This window comes from Suricata suricatta, chromosome 7, assembly GCF_006229205.1.
Source record: "Suricata suricatta isolate VVHF042 chromosome 7, meerkat_22Aug2017_6uvM2_HiC, whole genome shotgun sequence".
In the NCBI taxonomy this organism is placed as follows: Eukaryota; Metazoa; Chordata; class Mammalia; order Carnivora; family Herpestidae; genus Suricata; species Suricata suricatta.
This window is the reverse complement of record NC_043706.1, coordinates 94,562,260-94,585,643: the sequence shown is the minus strand read 5'-3', so window position 1 is coordinate 94,585,643 and position 23,384 is coordinate 94,562,260. Positions and strand designations below refer to the sequence as shown.

Here is a 23,384-nt window from a genome sequence, read left to right as displayed (position 1 = left end):
AGTGCCTGTCCTATAGCAAGTGCTGAAAAGATAGCAATTCCTTTTATTATCATAAAGACTTACAGAATTTATTACATGCTTGATAACTAGAAAACTAGATTCATCATCTAAACTAATGAGCTTTAAAATTATAATCCATGGTGCTATTCCTTATTTTTAAAAAAAAAAATAAACATTTTTACTGTGCTTAATATATGCCTGGCCCTGAGTTAGCTCTTGGCAATACAAGATAGTTTGGAACTACCTTTTAGAAAATGCCTTTAGAAACTATAGCACATTCCTTTTGGTGTCCTTGGTGGTGAAAACCGTGTGTTCTTTCCAGGTAGATTTCACTTTTGGAGATAGAAAAAGTAATTCAGGGCCGAATCTCATTATTCGTGAATAAACCAAGCAGATAATACTACTCACTGCTTGAAAATGATTATAAAGAAATTATTTCAAATGTAGCACATAAATCTCAGTCATTCCCATTTCAAACCTCCTCTGTGTCTTCACCTAGCCTCCCTTCCTCCCTCATTTGCCATCCAAAAGGTACCACCAGTCCTCTTTAAGGCTAACCTCCCTAGATATACCCCTTGATCCCAAATGCTCTGGTGCAAGAAAGAATATTAGTTAATCACATTTACCCACTTAATGGTCTCAAAACAAAAACTCCGTTAAAGTTTTCACTGTAGGTCTAAAAAAAAAGTGAAGGCACAGAATGTCAACTGGAAAACAAGCTAGGTTTACAAATTCCCTACATGATCTCAAAAAGGGATAGGGAAAACCTAAATACCACTCTTAGAAAGTATGCACTGTCTTTCTAAACCTCATAGCATGATAGCACTTTCTTGAAAGGTTTCAACCCTAGCTAGAAATTAGTAAAAGGAAAAAGAAATTTATAACATTGAACTCAAAATCAGCTTAACCCAAGATCCAACCTACTTCTACTTAACCTGTTATGTCCCTTCCCAATCCAGGCCTTGAGGACCTTATGCCCAAATGACTGAAATCTCTTCCTAACTCATGTCCCTGTTCTAGTCTCATTTTTCTTAATCCGGCTTGAAAACTAATGTCAACTCAACCCTCCTAAGTACTTCCATCTACATTGCCCTCGTGAAAAAACTTTCCAAAATTCAGGTGTAAACCCAAAATGCTTTCTTAGTCTGACCACCAAAGCAGTCTGGTGACCGGCAATCTGACTCCTCACTACCCACGATGTTGTACTTCCCAGGGATTTTACACACAAGACCAGTCACATGACCTCCTCTACCCCTACACTCACGGTGCTTCCCCCCACCTACGCACTCACTCCCTGCTTGCTGCTAAGCTCTGACTTTTGTTTAGAGCTAGGGCCAAGCCTGCCCCCTCCTCCCCACCTCTCCGTGATTCTGCTCCTCCTCTCAAATAAGAATGATACTTATTGTTTATATCCCTTACTGTGCACACATTTTCTTCCCTGTTGTTTATCTTTCTGTGTACAAAATAGATGTGTTCAAATGGTCTGCATTCCTTTTTGTATTTCCACTACCTGATATCATGGGCAAGTTTTCCTGATGGGTGCAAGGAATGGTAAATATAACCTTACAATTCATATACAGTTTTCTACAAATTGATATAGCCTAAGTTTAATAATATATATCTTAGTTTTTTTAAAAAGGATACTTGACTGTCCACAGAATCCATGAATAATATACAATAGCCAGTCACGATGTACAGTATTCTTAATTATATCCAGAAGTTCACCATTCCACACATACTTCATATAAGGCTCACTACAGATCCCAAATACACCTGAAAAATAAAACTTGGTATCAGAAAGATAAGGAAATGGGTCAATGCTCTACTCACTGTTGAGTTCTTAAGTTTTTAACTTCAAAATAAAATGCCTGATAAATAGCATTGCCATTTTCAGCGGATATAATTCACATCATCACTCAGAACACTATGCTGATTCTGTATAAAGTAAAAGAATAAACACATTTTTCTGATTTGTAAGTGTTTTTAACCTGAGAGAGAGGAAAACGATGGGGAAGTTAAGGACGCATGTACAAACACATGACTAAGGCCGAGAGAGCACTTAAGCTAGCGGGAAGCACTGTGCTGGGTCAGGGGGCCTTGGTCCAAATACTGGCTCTGCCTCTCATCAGCAGGGTGACAGCGTGACCAAGAGTGTTACTTACTACCTCAGTGCCCCTGCTTCCTCAAATGTACCTGTACTGTGTGGTTGTTGAAAAGATGAAATAAGTTGGTAATGCACATCAAGTGTTTTGAACCAGACTGGTGTCTTACTGATACTTCCGTAAGTGATAGTTATTATCATATCAGGCTTTTTCTATGTGAAGAAATTAATTTCATCAAACATGATCTCAGCATATTCAGATACATTTATTTAACAACTTTTACAAAACTTACATAAAGTGCAACATAAGATATATTTAAAAGATAACAGCTTAAAGACTAATAGCTCGGATGGCAGGCTATTTTCCCTCTCAAAACATGGTATGTTAAGACTGTTTATGTACTATGACAAATACACTTGGTTTGATTCATAAAAACTGAACCTTCTCTGCCCTTTCAATGCTTTACACATAGCATGAAGAGTACACACATGAACTAGAGTCCCGTCTTTGCCACGTACAAGACTCAGTGAGCTCTGGCGAGTTGCTTAAATAGCTCTGAACCTCAACTTTCTGAACTGTGAAATGATGATACCACTACTCACCTCAGAGATATGTTCAGATGAAATTAACACACCCAAAGTGACTCATACACTGCCTGACAGAGTAGAGCCCTTTTAAAAAATGTATTCTTATTTTTGTTTTCTACCTACCCCCATACCTTCTACCCTTACTCTGTTTCCTATCAGCTTCCCCCTCTGTGGAAAGAGAAGAACATCCCCACTGAAAGATGTGTATGTCCTAATCACCAGAACATGTGAATATGTTATGTTATGTGGCAAGGAGATATTAAAATTGCAGGTGGCATTAAAGTTGTTAATCAGATGACCTTGAGATGGGGAGATTATTTTGGATTATGTAGATGAGCCCAATATATCACAGGGTCATTGTAAGTGAAAGTGGAAAACAGGAATGTTGAATGTTAGAGTGATGTAATTTAGGGGAAAAAACTCGCTGGTCATTGTTGGCTTTGAACATGGAAGGGGCCCCAAGCCAAGGAATGTGGCAGCCTCTAGAACATGGAAATGGCAAGAAAATGGATTCTCTCCAGGGTCTCAAAAAAGGAATGCAACCTTGTGAACACCCTAATTTTAGTTCACTGCTACCTATTTTGGACTTCTGACTTCTGTAACATAGTACATTTGCAGTTTTAAGCCACTAAATTTGTGGTAATTTGTTACAGAAGCTTTGAAACCTAATACACAATGTTATTCATATCTGCCAAGTAGAATTGCTCTAGACAGAGTAAAAAATTAGTGGCTTTTAGAGGCTTAAATGGGATTCCAGAACAAATATTCAAATTCATATTAGGTAATACATAGTGCAAATTTAGTAATACTTTTAACTTTTCTATTATAAAGTGTGGTATTTAGAACAAATGACACAAACACATATTCAGGCACACTTGACCTTATCCTCCACCTGTCTCTGGTAGTATAGCTTACAATTAGGGAGTCTGAACCAGGGCAAATTTATGTGATCTTGATGTTCTGAGGCAGGCAGGATGCACTGAGTTTGGCCCTTAGTGCAAGAAAGTCAACCTAATCAGTTAATAATAGTCAAGTGCAATGCCAGGGATGGCATCCAGTTTAAGTAACACTCGAAGTCTACTTAGTGTGAACAAGAACCTTTGGCAAAATGCTAATAGAGCACAGCCTCTTCTTGAGTGTCCTGCAAGGATAAACCTGCTGCAACTTTAGATTACATTCTACCTTTGCACCTACATCTTCGTCATTATTACTCAAGTTGCACAGAGCAAAGTGACCAACACACTATTGACTTGCTATGTTTCCATAGTAAATTCAATTCACCTAAGCTGCTTTAAGTCTGAAATGATTCCCTCACAATATTCATGTTAGCTGTGCCCTGGCTTCAGAGCTCTAGACCAACCTAAAAATCTAGGGATAAAGGTACCCATTCTGTTAGGAGACGCTAGACTAGTCACATGTGGTCCTAGAGTAATCCTGCAGTGGCCCTGACATAAGCAAGGTCTACGATGGACGCTCCAGTCAAGCTGGGACCAGTCAAAATAAGAACAGCTTCTGACATGCTATACTGCTTCCTCAGCACACTGGCCATGTGATCTTACTCTCTACACCTCGGTTTTCCACTCAGTCTTTATTTCTTTAAGAGTGGCATCATATCTCCTGAGCAGAGCTATTACAAGAGTTAGAGATATTGTGGCAAATGTCTAGGACACAACACATAACCCGTGATGAGTTTTTTCTAAAACTCTTCAAGAAGTAAAATAAGATGGTGGTGTATTTTCCAATATTCAAAAAAACCAATTCCCCATTCAAATTTCACCAAAATCCTAGACCTAAATGTATTCCATTAAAAGTACATAGAAATTTCCTAGGAAATGTCAGCATATAACACTCTGGCTGGCCCACAAATGAAATCACATCATGATTAATGATCTCTATAAAAATGAACTGGTCAAGTTCATATACCAAGAAAAACCTCATAAGGACAAAGAATAAGGGACAGAGAAATATGAGGGGAATATGAGTTAATTTCATGAGATGCTGTTTCACAGATGCCATATTAACATGTGTTAGATGTGCTAAAACCACCTACCACTTCCGCCCTGTGTAATTAATCCTTCATCTTCAAAGATGTCGAAACTCTCCTGGTGAGTCTGGGTTGTTTCTGACTTTAACATCTCCAGGGGCATTCGCAAGACAGTGAGATTATACTGCAGTGAGTGGGACAAATCATAGCTGTAACTGAGAACATAACTGAAACTTAGTAAGAATTACAAGAGCAAAACATATTTCAGCCTTGGCTCCTCTATGGAATTAGAAACTGTAAACTATATTAGCACCTGTTCTGTTACTTGGAAACAATGCTAGTCAAACATGCACTGTAAAACCATGTAAACCATGAATATAACTGGAAATTTAAAAATCATTGCATCCTCGAAGAATTAAAAATAAAAATACTATACAAGCCAGTAATTCCACTTCTGGGTATTTACCCATTGAAAACAAAAACACTAATTTGAAAAGATACATGCCCTCCTTTGGTTATTGCAGCCTTATCTACAATAGCCAATATATAGACATGGAAGCAGCCTAAGTGTTCACTGATAGAGGAATGGATAAAGAAAGTGTGGTATATCGACACAATGGAAAATTACTCAGCAATAAAAAAGAATGAACTCTTGCCATTTGCAACAACAAAGATGGACTCAGAGGACAGTACACTTAGTGATAGAAGTCAGACAGAGAAAGAGAAATACTGTGTGATTTCACCATCATATGTGGAATCTAAAAAACAACACAAACAAAAAACAGACTCATAAATACAGAGAACTGGTCATTGCCAGTGAGAAGAGAATGCAAGATGGACAAAACAGGTAAAGGGAATTAAGGTACACAAACTTACAATTATTAAGGAAGTAAATCACACGGATGGAAAGTATAGCATAGGGAATATAGTCGATAATAAGTGAAATGATGTTGTATGATGACAAATGGTAACTATACTTACCATGATGAGCACTGAGTAATGTACAGAATTGTCTGTTCACTATGTTGTACACCTGAAACTAATACTGTATGTCTATAATGCCTCAATTAAAAAATGGAGCGCTTGAGTGGCTCAGTTGGTTAAGCATCCAACTTTGGTTCAGGTCACGCTCTCACGGTTCAGGAGTTCAAGCCCATATGGCACTCTGCTGACAATTCAGAGCCTGGAGCCTGCTTCAGATTCTGTTTCCCTCTCTATATATATTTTTTAATATAGTTTATTGTCAAGTTGGTTTTCATGTAACACCCAGTGCTCCAAAAAAAAGTTTTTTTTTAAATGGGGCGCCTGGGTTGCTCAGTTGGTTGAGTATCCAACTTAAGCTCAGGTCATAAGACAGATACCATATGTTTGCACTCATAGGTCTAACAGGAGAAACCAAACAGAGGACCATAGGGAGAGGAAGAGGGAAAGAGAGCTGGGGAGAGTGAGGGACGCAAATCATGAAAGACTACTGAATACTGAAAACGAACCATGGAGTGAAGGGGGAGGGGGAGGGAAGGAAGGGGGTGATGGTCATGGTGGGGGGCACTTGTGGGGGAGAAGCACTGGGTGTATTATGGAAACTAATTTGAAAATAAACTATTAAAAAAACAAAAGACTCATATTGGGCTCATGCTGACAGCTGGGAGCCTGGAGCCTGCTTCGGATTCTGTGTCTCCCTCTCTTTCTGCCCCTCCCCCACTCACGTTCTGTCTCTCTCCAAAATAAACATTTAAAAGATTTTATAAAAATCACTGCATGACTTCGGCATTTGCACAATTAGAAATAAAATGTGAGTGACCAAAATTCACTGACTTGTAATGTGCATTTTTTGCTTTACAGCGAAGAGTCTAACATCACAGCCTTGTGCAAAGGGGTCACACTCTCACATATATCTGAATAGAGTTGTATAGATGTTACAATATACATGCAATAGTGCATGGTCTGTACTCTAGTTTACCTATGAACAAAAATAATGCTAATTATTCGTGGTAGTACCATAACTGACTTAGCAAGACAGGAATAAAAAATAATACAAACTATTATGATAAAATTTGTTTTAGAATAGTAAAGCCATCCAAAAAGTTATAACTGTCTTTGCAAGTAAAATTTGGCTTTGAGGCCAAAATAAACCCATTTTACAATCCTGATTTCACATAAGCAATAATTTTTAAAGAGAGGTGGTGGTGATGGAGGAGGGCACTTGAGGGGAAGAGCACTGGGTGTTGTATGGAAAACAATTTGACAATAAAATATTAAAAAAAAAAGTATGTCTAGCTATATATTAAGCACAGAATTCTTAAATTTATCTAGAATTCTTCACATTTACCCAAATTCATAAAGATGGTTGCAATTTTGTTGGGAGACTCACATATTATTTCAATTATTATTTCTTCTTCAATTTATTCACATAATTTGATTGAAATTTATTTTTTTATCTGTGAAATTCAATTTTACATTTGCTAGATGAAGCCATTAATTTTACTAAAATATAATGTCAGAGATAAAAGTTGTATTAAGAAGTTGGTTTTTCAATCACATTTACAATAGCATCAAAAAAATAAAATACTTCAGAACAAATTTAACCAAGAAAGAGAAAGACCTTATGCTGAAAATTATAAGACAATGATGAAATAAACTGAAGATACAAATAAATGGTAAGACTCCCCATGTTCATATATCAGAAGAGTTAATATTGTTCAAATGTCCATACTACCTAAATTCCAAAGACATTTTTCACAGAGGTAGAACAAAGAATCCTAACATTTGTATGGAACCACAAAAGACCACCAATAGCCAAAGCACTCTTAAGAAAGAAGAACAAAGATGGCGACATCACACTTACAGATTTCAAACTTTCTTACAAAGCTACAGCATTCAAAGCAGTATGGCATAAAAAAAAAAAAACCAAAAAAAACAAACAACCCCCCCCCAATATATCAGTGTAACAGAACAGAATGCCCAGAAAGAAACTCATGCATAAAGAGTCAAGTATTTGACAAGAGAAGACAAGAAGACACACAGGGAAAGGATAATCTCTTCAATAAATGGTACTGGGAAACCTGGGTAATCACATGCAAAGAATGAAATTGGAACCCTTGTCTTACACCACTCACAAAAACTAACTCAAGATGGATTAAAGACTTAACTATAAGACCCCAAACTGTAAAACTACTAGCAGAAGACAAAGGGGAAAAGCTCTCTGATATGAGTTTTAGCAAAGCTTTTATGGATATGACACCAAAAGAACAGGCAACAAAAGCAAAAAATAAATAAGTGGGGCTAGAGCAAACTAAAAAGCTTTTGCACAGAAAAACAAATCAACAAAATAACAAAGCAAAGGCAACCTATGTAATAGGAGAAAATATTTACAAACTGTCTATCTGGAAAGGGGTTAATATTCAAAACATATAAGGAACTCATACAGCTGAAGAGCAAAAACAAACAAAAAACCACAGAACAAAATCACCAAAACCAAAACCAAACAATCCAATTAATGGGCAAAGGACCTGAATAGACATTTTCCCAAAGAAAATGGCCTACAGATACATGAAAAAATGCTCAACATCATATCAGGGATGAAAATTAAAACCACAATGAGACAGTAACTCATACCTGCTATAAAGGCTGTTATCAAAATGACAAGAGACAAGTGTGGCTAAGATGTGGAGAAAAAAAGAACCCTTGTACACTTCTGGTAGGAATGTAAATTGGTGCAGCCACTGTAAAAACAGTATGGAGGTTCCTAAAAAAATTAAAGATAGAGAACTACCAGGGGTGACTGGGTAGCTTAGTTGGTGGAGCATCTGACTCTTGATTTCAGTCCAGGTCATGATCTCAAGATCCATAAGTTCAAGCTCCACATCAGGCTCTGCACTGAGAGTACAGAGCCTGCTTGGAATTCCCTCTCACGCTCTCTCTCTCTGCCCCTCCTCTGCTCACAATCTGTCTCTCAAATTAAAAAAGCAGAACTACTATATGACACAGTATTCCCACTTATGAGTATATAGCCAAAAGAAATTAAATCATCATCTTGAAGAGATATCTGCACACCCATGTTGACTGAAGCATTATTCATGACAGCCAAAACATGGAAACATCCTAAGAGTCCAGCAATAGATAAATGGATAAAGAGGATATGGTGCATACACACTCACACATGGGATATTATTCAACCATTAAAAGAAAAAAGACAGAAATCCTTCTATTTGCAACAACATGGAACTTGAGAGTGTATGCTAAGTGAAATAAGTCTGATTATTTCCATATTGTTGTCACTACTTTATTTTTTTAATTTTTTTAACGCTTATTTATTTTTGAGAGACAGAGAGTGACAGAGAATGAGCAGGGTACGGGCAGAGAGAGAGAGACACACATAATCCAAAGCTGGCTCCAGGCTCTGGGCTGGACATGGGGCTCAAAGCCACGAACCGTGAGATCATGACCTGAGCCGAAGTCAGATGCTTAGCTGACTGAGCCACCCAGGCGCCCCGTATTTTCTCACTTCTATGCATAATATAAAAAAGCCAAACAAGTTGTGTATTGGTTGCGTGGTACACATTTCCAGATATAATACAAGTAAGATCTGGGGATCTAATGCATAGCATGGCAACTGTAATTAACAGGAATGAATTATAACTTAAAATCTGTTGGGAGTACATCTGGAATGCTTTCACCATGCACACATACACATACGCACTCATAATTATTTGAAGGGATGGAGACATTGACTAACCTTATTGTGGTAATTATGTCATAATATTTATGTGTATCTAAACATCATGTTGTAAACCTTAAATTATATATTTATATGTCAATAATATCCAACAAGCGGGGCGGAAGGAATATTGATTTTTAACTTTAAAAAATCAATTCCTAGTTAGAATAATTGCTTTATTCAAGATGAATCTTACAAATGTAGTATACCTTTTTTAAGCCTACCTATTAGACACAAAAACCTTAATTGACATATGTTACTAGGATGACTTAATCACAGAGCTCAGAATCGGGATGCAAACGAAGTTGAAATCATGGAGCAGAAAACCATTTCTAAGAGCACCACCAAGTTTCTGTGATCACTTGCAGATGCTATAAACATAAAAGTAAGCAATAAAGACAGAGAAGCAGATAATTGAGATAAACACGATGGAAATATACATTCAATAAACATTTGAGGAAGTGAAAATTATTTCTTTAGGAGCCCTTCTCTATACTGTTAAAATAATGAGCAGTTTTACATCAATGAAGCCATAACCCATTCTATATAGCAATCATGTTTTTCTTTATTTCAGAGGTAAACAAGCAGTTAACTGTCTGAACAATTTAAAGGGGCTTTGGGGTGGCTCAGTCAGTTAAGTGTCCAACCCTTGATCTCAGCTCAGGTCATGCTCTCACAGTTTGTGGAATCCACCCCACGTGGCTCTGCACTGATGGCAGGGAGCCTGCTTGGGATCCTCTCTCTCTGCCCCTCCCCTGGCTCACACTCACACATGCTCTCTTTCTGAAAATAAATAATAAACAAAGAAAAGTGGCTAATATTAAACAAAAATGTTTAAATAAATTGAAAACAACGCATCAGTGCATAGCATCAATAGTTACAACACTCTGGGCCCTCATTTAGTCCTTAGCACTCAAGTCTTTTTTGGTGCCTGTTATTTTGTGTTCTACTTTTTTAGTTTGGATATTACAGCTAACAGAATTTTCCATTTAGCACAACAACTCTATGTCTCCTAGGCCTACATACTGGCACGTCAGTGGTGGTAACATACTCTCTCATAATGCTCTGTTAAAATTTCCTTGCCTGTCATTCAACTACTGGTATTTGGGTTGCCCCTGCATTGGCTGGTTTGCTCACTTGGTACTATCATAAATAGAGAAGCTATAAATGTCCCTTTATAAATAGGAATTAATATTTTCTCTTCTAATTTATTTTCTTTAGGATATATATTCACAAATACTTAATGCTACATTCTTCTTCAGGAAAACTATTAATTTATAATGCCATTAGCGGTATGTTGGTATTTGCAACTGTTCTCATATTCTGAATTTATCTTTAATTTTGCTAGATGGTTAACTAAACATTGAACTGTGAAATGGTTAAACTCTGTGTTAGAAACTGAATGAAAATTTCACTTTTGTAATTAAAAATGACAAAATAAAAATGTTTCATTAAAATCCCACCTAAAAAAGATGATGTTTATAGTAAGAATACTTACCCTTTAATTTGTCCATTCAATATTCAATTATAAGATTTTTAAAGGGAAGAAATACCTGTATCTTTTTGTTTTTAGATGAAGTAATTTGGTCAATAAAAAAATAGAGGAAGTACTATTGTGTCCTCATTTTGTTTTTACTTCCTGTAAAATAATATAAACATTTAAGTGACTAACGAGAGAAAAACTAAGTTTAGACTTACCTAAAGTAAAAATTGCTAGATAGGTCCACATTTTGAAAGATTCGTAGATACCTAAAAAGAAAAGCATACGACATTCACAAATACTATTATTTTTCATAGCTTAATTATATTCACATATACATTTATATTTGTGAATACTCTCATTATAGCTGAGAAACTCAGGAGGACCTGACCGGCTCAGTTGGTAGAGCATGCAACTCTTGATTTCAGGACTGTGAGTTCAAGTCCCATGATGGGTGTAGAGATTACTTAAAAATAAAATATTGTTTAAAAACCTGAGGAATTCAATTAATAACTGCAGTAGGAATTTTATCTGAAGCAATTTCTAAGTCTGCTGATTGTCCCTTCAGAGACCTTAACTTTATAGTTTGACCATATCTCACCCCCCTTATGCCAGAGAGGGTAAGTTATGTACTTAGTATGGGGGGCATTTAGACTCAGGGCAAGACAGAAGTAAATACTGTTCTTATTTTTATAATTATGTGCTTTGTAAATGCTTTGAGTTTGGAGAGAGGAGAGTAACAAAAACAAGCAAAAATGTTTGTGGGTCACCATAATTTTAAGTTGGAAAGTTTTTCAATAGCCAAAAAAAAAAAAAAAAAACCCCAAAAAAAGTACAGAATAAAATATCTGCATATCTACCCCTCAGGATTAATAAGTATTAACATTTTTTCAAATTCTTTCAACTTTTTAAGGACTTTTGACCACAAATGGGTACTGAATTTGTCAAACATATTTTCTACAAATATTAAGATGATCATAGTTTTCCCCCAAAATATTTTAATGTAGTGAAGTGCTCTAGCAAAATTTTCTAGTGCTGATACAACCATGCACTGCAGGTATAACCTCTATTTCTCATTATGTATACAATGTTTAGTAGTACTGTATTTTATTTCCTAATATTTTACCAACTCTTTTTTTAAGTTTATTTATTATTTTTAGTAATCTCTACACCCAACAAGGGGCTTAAACTCATGACTCTGAGATCAAGAGCTGCATGCTCTTTCAACTGAGGCAGCCAGGCACCTCACCAAATCTTTTAACTTAAACGAATTATTGCATTATATAGTTTTGGAAGTATGTTGCAAGTTTTACCTAAAACTACTTCAGCCTACCTATAACAAGCTATTAATATAATTGTATCTTATTCTGGATAATGTCCACTACTACACAGTATTAATCTTAATTTCATTCTTTATTTTTTAAATTTGTTTATTTTTGAGAGAGAGCAAGCATACACACACAGAATCTGAAGCAGGCTCCAGGCTCTGAGCACAAACTGCTAGATCATGACCTGAACTGAAGTTGGACACTTAACCAACTGAGCCACCCAGGGACCACAGTAATTTCACTCTTTAAAGATAGTCAAATCACTATATAGAACAATTTAATTTGTTTTACTATTCCTGCCTAACAAAATCATAAATATGAGGTTTATAAATAATACAAACCTCTTCAACTGTTTCTCATCCCTTGGATTCATATGTGTTGGTCTGATACACTGTTTTTTTTAAAAAATATTTATTACTGTAGTATAGTTGATGAAAATGTTATTATTAGTTTCATGTATACAAAATGGTGATTTGACAATTCCATACATTACGCAATGTTCACCATGATAAGTGTACTTACGATCTGTCATGATATAACATTATTACAGTATTATTGACTATATTCCCCATGCTGTACTTTTCATCTTCATGACTTATTTATAACTGGAAGCTTGTACTTCTTAATCCCCTTCACTTATTTCACCCATCCCCCCAACCTCTGCTCCTGTGGCAACCACCAATTTGTTCTCTATATTCATGAGTCTGTTTCTGGTTTTTGGTTTGTTATTTGTATTGTTTTTCAGATTCCACAGATAAATAAAATCACATGGCATTTATCTCTCTCTGTCTGACATATTTCACTTAGTGTAATACCTTCTAGATCTACCCATGTTGCCATGAGTCACAACAGCTCATTCTCTTTATAACTGAGTAATACTCCAGGGCTGTGTATGTGTGTGTGTACCACACCTTGTTTATCTCTCTTCTATGGATGGATACTTGCGTTGCTTCCACATCATTGGCTATTGTAGATAATGCTACAATAAACAGCGGTGCATGTATCTTTTTGAGTCAGTGTTTTTGTTTTCTTTTGGGAGTACCTAATTTACTTTTAATCAATATGGTATGTCTTCCTGTAAGATATGCGGGTTATAATTTTCTTCAGTTAGTACAAGACAAAGAACTACTTTATCTGTTAAATTCTTCTTATTTAATCTGATAAGTAAATACACTGAAACCAATTATTTTTTAACAGCCTCATTTCCATATATCACCAAAAAGACAGTATCATGAGAGTCCAAAATCTACTTTAAATCTACAAAATCTACTTTTTTAAGCAAGAAAGACACACCACTTTTGGTTCATGTATCTAGAACACTATAAAAGTATAGAGTATAACTAAAATCTAAACTTACAAACTAATAAGCATGCCTGTGTTCCATTTTAACCTTTATGTTTATAATAAATTTATGTATTAAGATAAATCAATTCTATTCTTTTCTCTACCAACTTATTAGTAACCTTTCCCCACATTCCCAAGCCTCCAATAATTTCCCTCCAAAACGTTTTAAAGATTTCAAACCTACAGATAAATTAGAAGGAAAAACAGTACAATAAATCCCATTATGCCTTTCATTTGAATTCACTGTTAAACCTCTCCTTAAGCACACACATATGTATTCCCTCTCTTTAAATACACAAGTTCATCTTATTTTCCTAAACCATTGTCAGTAAGTAGTAGACATGATAACACTTCACTCCTAAATATTTTAGTTTATATCTATTATGAACAAAGATAATCTCCTAAAAAGAGTATCATTTTTACACTTAAAATTTAATTTTGATTCAATATAACCAAGTATATAATCGATATACAAACTGTGCACGTGAAGTCTTTTGCAGCTCTGGGTGCAAGCGCGCACACCTGTGTATGTACCCGTGCACGTGAAGTCCTTTGCAGCTCTGGGTGTATGCACACACACACACCTGGGCACACATGTGTTTTAATCCAGGATCCAACATATTCGTGTGCTGCATCTGGTGGTCATGCCTGTTCTAAAATTTACTACAGTCCTCTGGCTTTTTCTCTCTTTGATGACATTGACATTTTTAAAGAGTCCAGGTCAATGGTTTTACAGACTGTCCCACAAGTTGGATTTGTCTGATTATTTCCTCATGCTCAGATTCAGGCTAAGGTTGCCAGAGGGGAGGGGGCTGGATTGGAGGATGGGTGAAAGAGGTGAAGAAGATTAGGGGTATAAACTCCCAGGTGTAAAAGAAATTACAGGGATGAAAAGTGCAGCACAGGGAATGTAGTTAATAATACTACAATAATGCCATATGGTGACACTATACTCATCATGGTAAGCACATCATAAAAATATATATAAATACGTAATATATATATATTTTTTAGCAAAAAAAAAAAAAAAACTATGCAGGCAATCTGTGTCCTTCCCATTGCTTCACACTGAGAGGCAAATAATGTCAGTTTTGTCACATGATGCTAAGTTTGAATATTTGGTTAAGTGTGTTTGCCATTCTTTTTTTTTTTTCCTTGTAAATAGATTCATGGGGTAGATGTGGAGACTGAGTGAATATTCTTTCCTCAATAACATTTTACCTAATGCCTTTAGTAGCTATTGCTGATCCTCACTCAAATCGACTATAATAACGGAGGTTCATAATAGACCTCAAACGAAATTACAGAATTCTGAGCAGTATTTTACATTTTAAACATAATACCTATAATATTTTGGTTATATTTTGTTTTCCAGTTGATCTGCCACATTTAATAACAACAAACAGTCGTTACCACTACTACATACCGAGCTTCGTCAGGATGAGTAATGCGTACAGAATCGTTGGGTATATAGATCATATTTGTATCTTCAATCTTATATATTGCATGGCCTCCAATATCTGCCATCTTCCTCCTTTTAGTTATTAACACAATATAATAGCCTTCTAGAAACCTCACAAAACCTGTACAACAAAAAGAAAGATAAAGCTTTCTACATTTAGTAATGCTTTCAGATACATATTTAAAGGGCAAAAGTTTTTTAGACACATATCCTACCTTATTTCTATGATTCACAGCAATACAAATTTTCAGTTGTATTGTAATTAATCTCTATACTGACATGTATCTCACTTAAAAAATACTACTCTAAACAATTTTATCTCATTCATTCTTTTAAACTTAGTCTCATTCCAAATAGGATTGAGGTGCTTTAAGCAAAAATATATCTAAGATTAAGAGGAGTTGCTATTTAATAGGTATAGAGTTTCATTTCACAAGATGAAAAGTCCTAGAGATCTGCTGCACAGCAAGATATGTATAGTTAACACTATTATAACGTACACTTGAAAATGGCTAAGATTGTAACTTTTATGTTATTTTTACAAGCATATGTAAAATAAATCAATATGTATACTAGTAAAAAGTACATAAAAGCAAAGAGAAAACCAAATAAGTTCTCAGAAACTTACAGTACTGTGCTAATATGCACTCTGAATCTCGATGGGGGATAAAGATTAAGTACCTCCCTAGATTCATTTGATCATGGAAACCCATCCTCTTTTTTAAAAAGAAATTAACTGGGGCGCCTGAGTGGCTCAGTCAATTGAGCATCCAACTTTGGCTCAGGTCATGATCTCAGTTCGTGAGATCGAGCCCCATATCAGGCTATGTGCGGACAGCGCAGAGCCAGCTCTGGATTCTCTGTCCCCCTCTCTCTGCCCCTTCCCTGCTCATGATCTCCCTGCCTCCCTGTCCCTCTCAAAAATGAATGAACATCTATTTTTTAAAGTAAATAGATAAATAAAGAAAAAGGAAAAGAAATTAATCAATGGGTAAGTTCTGAGAAATATATTTTGGGGCACACTGCTCAAAAGGAAGAATAAACTTCATAGGGTCTTGATTACTAGCAGCAAAACCTAACTGGAGCCAGCTTTAAAGACAGATATTTATATTAAGGATACTGAGGCAACCCAAGGCACTAATGGGCAACAATATGGTTGGGCCTCAGAAAAACACAGTGTCAAGATGCATCTCTGAACATGTGCTCCATCCTTGTCTCTCTACATAGACTAGCCTCCTCCACAGACTAGCCCCCTCCACTTCTCTGGGCGATGTGATGGGAAGCACAGCTGCTAACAGCTCTAGGTGTTACATCCAAAAGCTTCACTTGGAAAAAAAAAAAAAAAACTTTTTTTTTAATCCAGTTCAATTCCAGAATTCCTAGGAAATTATGTGGATTGGCCCAACATAGATTGGGTGTCCAGCCCTGGACCAGTCAATGGTTGCCAAGGATTAGAGTCACACTGCACTGGAACCCATTTATACAATAACTAGGTGACATCAATGGGGCAGGGAGAGGTGGAACCAGACCCTAGAAAAGAGGAGGGTTTCAGCAAACAGTACATCCAGTACATTGCATATCCTTCATGCAATCTTCCACAGGCATCACTTGTGATAGTTAAGCTTTTTATGAAAGTTGGAGCATTATAAAACTGTATTTTATGTCAAATCATTGAAAACCACATGTTGTACATTGGTTATTAAAGAAAGACCAGATGTGTTATATTTAGTAGCACTAAGTTCTCAGCAACACCCTACTGACTACAGTATTGGTTAAATTCTTTTTGGCTCCCAGAACTTTTGCTTTGGGAGTGAAAACTAACTCAGTCTGGGGGCCAGGGGTCATTTCCAAAATGGCAATGTGAGGAGACTGGCAGACCCTCTTTCCAGTGAAATAAAGATAACCGGTGAACTTTATAAAAACAAAAAAAAACTTTTAAAGTTTTTGGAAATTGTTCTAATGGCATATAGCAAGTGGAGAAATATTTATTCAAGAAAATATACTAAACCTTGGTAAGAACAGCAAGTGTGCACATCTGAACCATAACCTGCTTCCCTTTCACACCTCTCTCCCAGTCCAGTGTGATGAAATATCCATTCTGGGCAGGTGTAACCAAGAAGACAGTGCTTTCCCTCTCTCCCTAGTTCTCAGTCTAAGGCCATGGTTTCTGCTCAGAAGGTGCAGGCCACCAGAATGTCTCATTCCCTCTGTGTTATAGGAACTCTGTTCCCAGGTAAGCCCTGCTGAGATTGGTGGCTTCCCTCTTCTCCCTAGCTCCTACTTGTAAAGTGGAGACTCTACCCCAGCATGACTGGTCAAGAATACTGAGTCTCCACTGTCCTCACCCTAGCTCACTCGTACCAACAGTCAGATACAATCATACAGCTAACTTCCTATCAGAAACAATGGAGGCCACAAGGCTGTGGGATAATATATTCAAAGCACTGAAAGAAAAAAAAAACTGTCAACCAAGAATCTCATATCTAGCATAACTACCTTTCAAAACTTTCTCATGTGCACATGTGCATGCACTCACACACACCCGTGAGTGTGCGCGCGTTCTCTCTCTCTCTGTTATATTCTATAAAGTCTGAGCTAGGATCTTGATGCTATGAACTTTTTGCTCTAGAATTGACTAATAGCTAATGTCTGTGTCTTGTTATTCTCAGCTGACCAAAAAAAGGAAACTAGTAATTGACTATATTAACATAAATAAGCTAAAATATACGAGAGAAAGATGCTCAAGGATTGTATGAGCCATGCTTCTGAGGAAAAACATGCCATTAAAATACTGAAGAATACTTATATTTTAGAGACCCACAAAGTGCAAGGTGCTTTTTAAAAAATGTTCATTTACTCCTTTCTTTGCCTTAGGGATTAGCAAAAAATTCCCTGACTAAAGCTGAAGGACACAGGAATAGGGAGAAAAAGAGCTGATGACAATCACTAAAAGCAAGTAAAAAAAGGTGCTATCATTTTACAAGGATGAAATTATAAAAGTAGAGCCCTTGGAAGTAGCATGAAAACACTCAAGGGTTTAAATAACAAATATTTCCAAAATGAATGAGTTTTCCTTTTATTCTTGCTATATACTTACTTTTTATTTAAAAAGTTGCTAATAATTTCTCAATCTACATTCCAATTGAATTTTAATTTTATGTTACTGGTTCAAGACTATTTATACCATTCTACATTTCTTCTCATAATCTGAATACAGGGAAGTAAATATATTGCACAAAAGAGACTCTACTACCAGCATGAATGCCTTCAGTTTAATATAAATGAAATTCTTTTCTTCTTCCTTTTTATCACCAACTGGAAATGTCACTCTTGTTTAAAAAAGGTTCCTATCAAATACAGCCAAGAATTAAGACTTCAGAAAGGTACAGACATCTGCCAGGAGTTAGCCTGGTAACCACTTTAACACACTAAAATTAGAACAAGTTTTTCATCTTCATTCTGTGTACTTCTGACCCCAGACCAATTTCACTGAGCACTTCTCAGAAGCCGTGATGACAGTCATCATGCAAAAGTGATTTCTCTCTCTCCACATAGAGAAGGCATTTTCATTTGAAATGGACACCGAGAACGTATATAGAAAAGGACAGTGTGAAAGGAGGTAGGGGGAGTTCTGGTGGCTGAAGAGGACCCCACCAGACCACCAACAGAGAAGAATGCAGCATCTCATGTCAGGGGTCATTACCATGCCAGCTAGTCATTATCTTAAAAGCCTTTAGGGAAAACAGCACTCTGGCAGAGAAGCATGAAAAACCTCCACAAGGTACACAGGATCTAGGCATAACAGAGTCCTCTAGAACCAAAGTGACTCTCTAACATCAAATCTATTGCTCCCTTATAACTCTGAGGCTCACACTTTGTTGCTGTTGTCTTCATTACTATGGCTCTGCAATCCAATTTTTTCTTTTAATTAAAAAAAAACATTTTAGATTCATTTTTTGAGAGACAGAGAGTGTGTGCGCAAGAGGGAGCACAAGTCGGGGAAGGCAGAGAGAGATGGAGACACAGACACCAAAGCAGGCTTTGGACTCTGAGCACTCACAAACTGTGAGATCATGACCTGAGCCCAAGTTGCCCCTGCAATCCATTTCTAAGAGTGTGACTTTAAATAACAACTGTATCCTAGTCAGCTACAATACTGACTCTGCTCCTCCCCTTCAACATGCTAGCAGCTTAGAAGAGTATCTTCTGACAGGCCCAAAAAGGACATTGACCTGAAGTTGTGCAGCAAAAGGAGCTGGGATGTGACTAAGCCTAGTAAAGACTACAGATAACTAGCCACCAACTCCATCCACGTGCCCCAAGATCAAATAAAACAACTTTGGGAAGAATGCTCCCAAATGGGAGTGATCCCATTCAGTGGTTTCCCAAACTTCTGCTGGCCATCAAATAACAATGGAGTGGGTCAGAAACGTATAAGGTAGACATATGACTAGATCGACTCATACCTAGGGACCAGTGATGATCCATGAGCTTTTTGTGAGTACCAAGCCCATGAAAAGACAAGAAAACAAATTGAAAAGGGATTTGGAAATTTTAGAGCAATTTGAGAATGCTACAACATCCAAGTGCATAATCGACGAATTTGCCTTGAATAGACTAGTTTGGGTCTTACTGAACTTGTGTGATAAGTCACATGTGGTCCAACCAGCAGACTAGTTATTCACAGTAGGATCACATGTTGGTCTGTGACATTTTGGTGGAAAACACCTGGCCCATTACTGCAGATAATTGAGCATCACTGCTCTAGATTCTTACAGACGATGAACTAAATTAACCATGATAACAGTCTGAAAACATTCCAGCAAAATACTATTCACAAATTAGGCACGCTGAAAAAGTTAACTGGGAAAATATTTTGGTCGTGGAACAGAAACAACCATTCTAATCATTTCTCACATGTATTATTTTGACAACCAGACTATATATTTTTCAAAGATAGGCACTTTGTGTTTCACTGTTTCAGTATCCCTCATTGTTTCAAAGACAGTACTTATGAGACAAATCATAGACTTTCATGAACTCTCTATTCACTCTTTTCACTAATCCTAAGCTTCATTTACAAGGCTGAACAAGAATACATAAAATATATTTCCATAAAAATAATAAATCCTTACTTAGTACATTATTGTATCACTTTACTGGTAGGTCAGTCTGTCAGGGACTTCATTATCCAAGGATAGTCTTAATCCTAAGGGGTCCCTAACCGCAACAGAAATAGTTACCACAACACCTACGAGGACCACCTCTAAGAAGATCCCTTCAGCCCTCATCCAAAGTTTCCAAATACTTGTGTATAAAATAAATATCTGGTTACAAACCTGGATACCAACTGATAAAAATGAAGCGCTGGTTTAATAAGTTTAGTTATCAATAGATTTAAAACAAGTCAAGGAATGCTGCAAAAAGTAAATATGCCAAGAACAATGAAGGATGACTAAAGAACCATAAAAACAAAACAGTATAGCAGTCTAGAGACAATTTAATATAAAGGCAAGCTGCCCAATACACCTCTGGAATACCCAAGGGCAGCTAATTTTAAACAGTTCAATAACTGATCTTCACTTCGTTACTCTTAATCATCGAGGAAAGTTCAGTTTTGGATAATAAACCCTGGCTAATGAGGCATTCAACATTACATTCACTTTAGAAATTTCCATTTTAAAAAGTTATGAGTAACTAATACTGAAGTTAAAATCTACTACATTTTTTTTTTAATTTTTGGTTTAACATTTATTCATTTTTGAGAAAGAGAGACAGAACATGAGCGGGTGAGGGGCAGAGAGAGGGAGACATAGAATCTGAAGCAGGCTCCAGGCTCCAAGCTGTCAGCACAGAGCCTGATGTGGGGCTCAAACTCACAAACCGTGGGATCATGACCTGAGCCAAAGTCAGACACTTAACCGACTGAGCCACCCAGGCGCCCCAAAAACCTACTATATTTAAGACACATTGTATTTCCAGGTTTTTTTCCCTTTTATTTAAAATATACATGGGGTACCTGGGTGGCTCGGTCAGTTAAGCGACCGACTTTGGCTCAGGTCATGATCTCATGGTTCATGAGTTCAAGCCCCACATAGGGCTCTGTGCTGACAGCTCAGAGCCTGGAGCCTGGTTGGGATTCTGTGTGTATGTGTGTGTGTCTCTCTCTCTGCCCCACCCCTGTACTCTGTCTCTTAAAAATGAACAAATGTTAAAAAATTTTAATAAAAATATTAAAATCAAATAAATATACCCAACACTGGGGCACCTGGGTGGATTAAGTGTCAATTTAGTGCCCAACTCTTGATTTCAGCTCAAGTCATGATATCAGAGCTTGTGAGTTCAAGTCCCACATTAGGCTGACAGTGCAGAGACTGCTTGAGATTCTCTGCCTCTGCCCATCCCGCTCGCGCGCGCGCGCTCTCTCTCTCTCCCTCTCTGAAAATAAATAACTAAATTAAAAAACATATATGCAACACTGAAAGTGGAATTTAACACTTATGGCATTTATGGGATTTAAACACATGAACTCTCTTGCCATACACAGATGTGCATACATCCATAAATATTTATCTGTTAAACATAAAACTTCAACATACTTGTCAAGACTGAGCCAAAGGTGTAGAAAAGGGGCCAATCTAAAAAAGAAACAAAACAGACCTACCACTCTTGAACTTCTCTGACAACCTCCTAGACACAAAATGGACCTGAAGTAATTACATATGAAGAGTCTCTTTTTCCCCCAGGAAATCTTTCCTGGCCATTCCTGGTCCAAGTTATCTGCCTCTTATATAATCTCCACCCCCACATAACTTTTCACGACACAGCTTGGCTCTTAAGCACAGCAGTGGAGTTGTCTCGCATGTATTAGATTTTGTCCCTCAGCCTAGTGTAGTCAGCCTAAGACTCCCAGAGACAACTCCACAGCACAGCAGAGACAGGTGTACTGACTCACCGCAATAAGGGATGGGGTGCACATCACAACTGTGGGGCATCTCACAGGGTCCCAAAGCTAGACAGCAGAATCCGCAAAAGCCAAATGTATGTCTATATTTGTTTGCGAATAAATGAAGTAAAGGAGTTAAAATTGAATTTGGGGGAAGGATGGAATTTAAGTAAAATTTAAATGGAGAGGTTCAAACCAAAGTAGAACTGTATGTAAAGTGAAGCAGACTCAGGGTCCTGTTTCCTTAAAAACAATAAAGTTAGCATAGCTGGGGGCTGTGTGTCCAGAAACCCCTTTTTTGAAGCTCTTCCTCTCAGTTGTAAATCTAGGTTGCTTCTCTGTGTCAAAGTTACTTATATCACCCAGACAAGAGGGTGATGTTTTCCCTTATGGATATAATTTCAAACAGCAAACTCTATAATGCTAGCGAATAGTTTCTTAGTGAATAAAACACCAGTAGTAAAAGAAGGGTATTATGACACTTTATGCTATAGCATTTCCTTGGGAGAAATCCCTGTTAATTCTTTTTTTTTTTTTTTTTTTAGATTTAGTTATTTTTGAGAGACAGTGCAAGCAGGAAGGGGCAGAGAGTAGGGGGACAGGAGATTCAAAGAGGGCTCTATGCTGACAGTAGCAAGCCGGAGCTCAAACTCAAGGAACCATTAGATTATGACCTGAGACAAAGTCAGTCGCTCAACTGACTGAGCCACACAGGTGCCCGAGAAATCCCTGTTAATTTTAAACCAGTTTTTCCAGTATCTGCTTTTCCAGCTGATGAATGGCAGGGCAGATGTTTGCAGTCCAATTTTTTTTTTTTTAACTTTTTCATTCCTCAACATGCCAAGACAATATTCTTAAAGGCCCAAACCATTTCTGTATTTATTCTTATCCTATATGAAACTGAGCAGCACAGAGCAGATACTATAGGCTGTTTGATATCTGATTGTTAACAACCAAAGCCACGGATTATGGGTTATAATTATGTACCTACAGGAAACTATCTTGTAGAAGTCTATGTAGGAAAAAATTAAAAAGAGGTAGTAAGAAGGAGGTACATTTCTTACCTACAACACCAAAAGCTGAAACAGCTCGAAATAACCCAGAGGATCCTTTCTGTCCCATCTTTGTTCTATTTCCTAGATCCAAGCGGCCAAGAAGTTCTCTCACTTCTTGTTGAGTATATACATGCTAAAAACAAACAAATTTAATCTGTGAGATCGTGCTTATTCTTTAGATTATGTACTGTCTATAAGAATCACTAGCGATTTCACAGAGAAGCATTAGTTGTGCACTAAGCTATAATTTTTAAAAGCCAACAAATTCTTTAACATTAGCAATTACAGGTAGTTATTGGATCACATGCTGCTTTACCAAAACCTTGTGTCAAAACCTTATCTTTTAAACCATACACTTAAAGGCTCTCCAAGACAAATT

General features: G+C 36.9%; 1 protein-coding gene across 1 annotated transcript in view; it reads right to left on the bottom strand.

The window, feature by feature from the left end:
* The window catches only part of FIG4 (FIG4 phosphoinositide 5-phosphatase), a 120,906-nt gene that overhangs the window by 79,272 nt on the left and 18,250 nt on the right, over positions 1-23,384 (bottom strand). The window contains exons 3-7 of the mRNA XM_029943205.1: positions 23,015-23,138; positions 14,969-15,125; positions 11,089-11,139; positions 4,740-4,888; positions 1,645-1,773 (exon numbers count right to left, since the gene is read on the bottom strand). Of these exons, the coding sequence (XP_029799065.1) occupies positions 1,645-1,773; positions 4,740-4,888; positions 11,089-11,139; positions 14,969-15,125; positions 23,015-23,138 (610 nt within the window). The remainder of the gene's footprint in view (positions 1-1,644; positions 1,774-4,739; positions 4,889-11,088; positions 11,140-14,968; positions 15,126-23,014; positions 23,139-23,384) is intronic.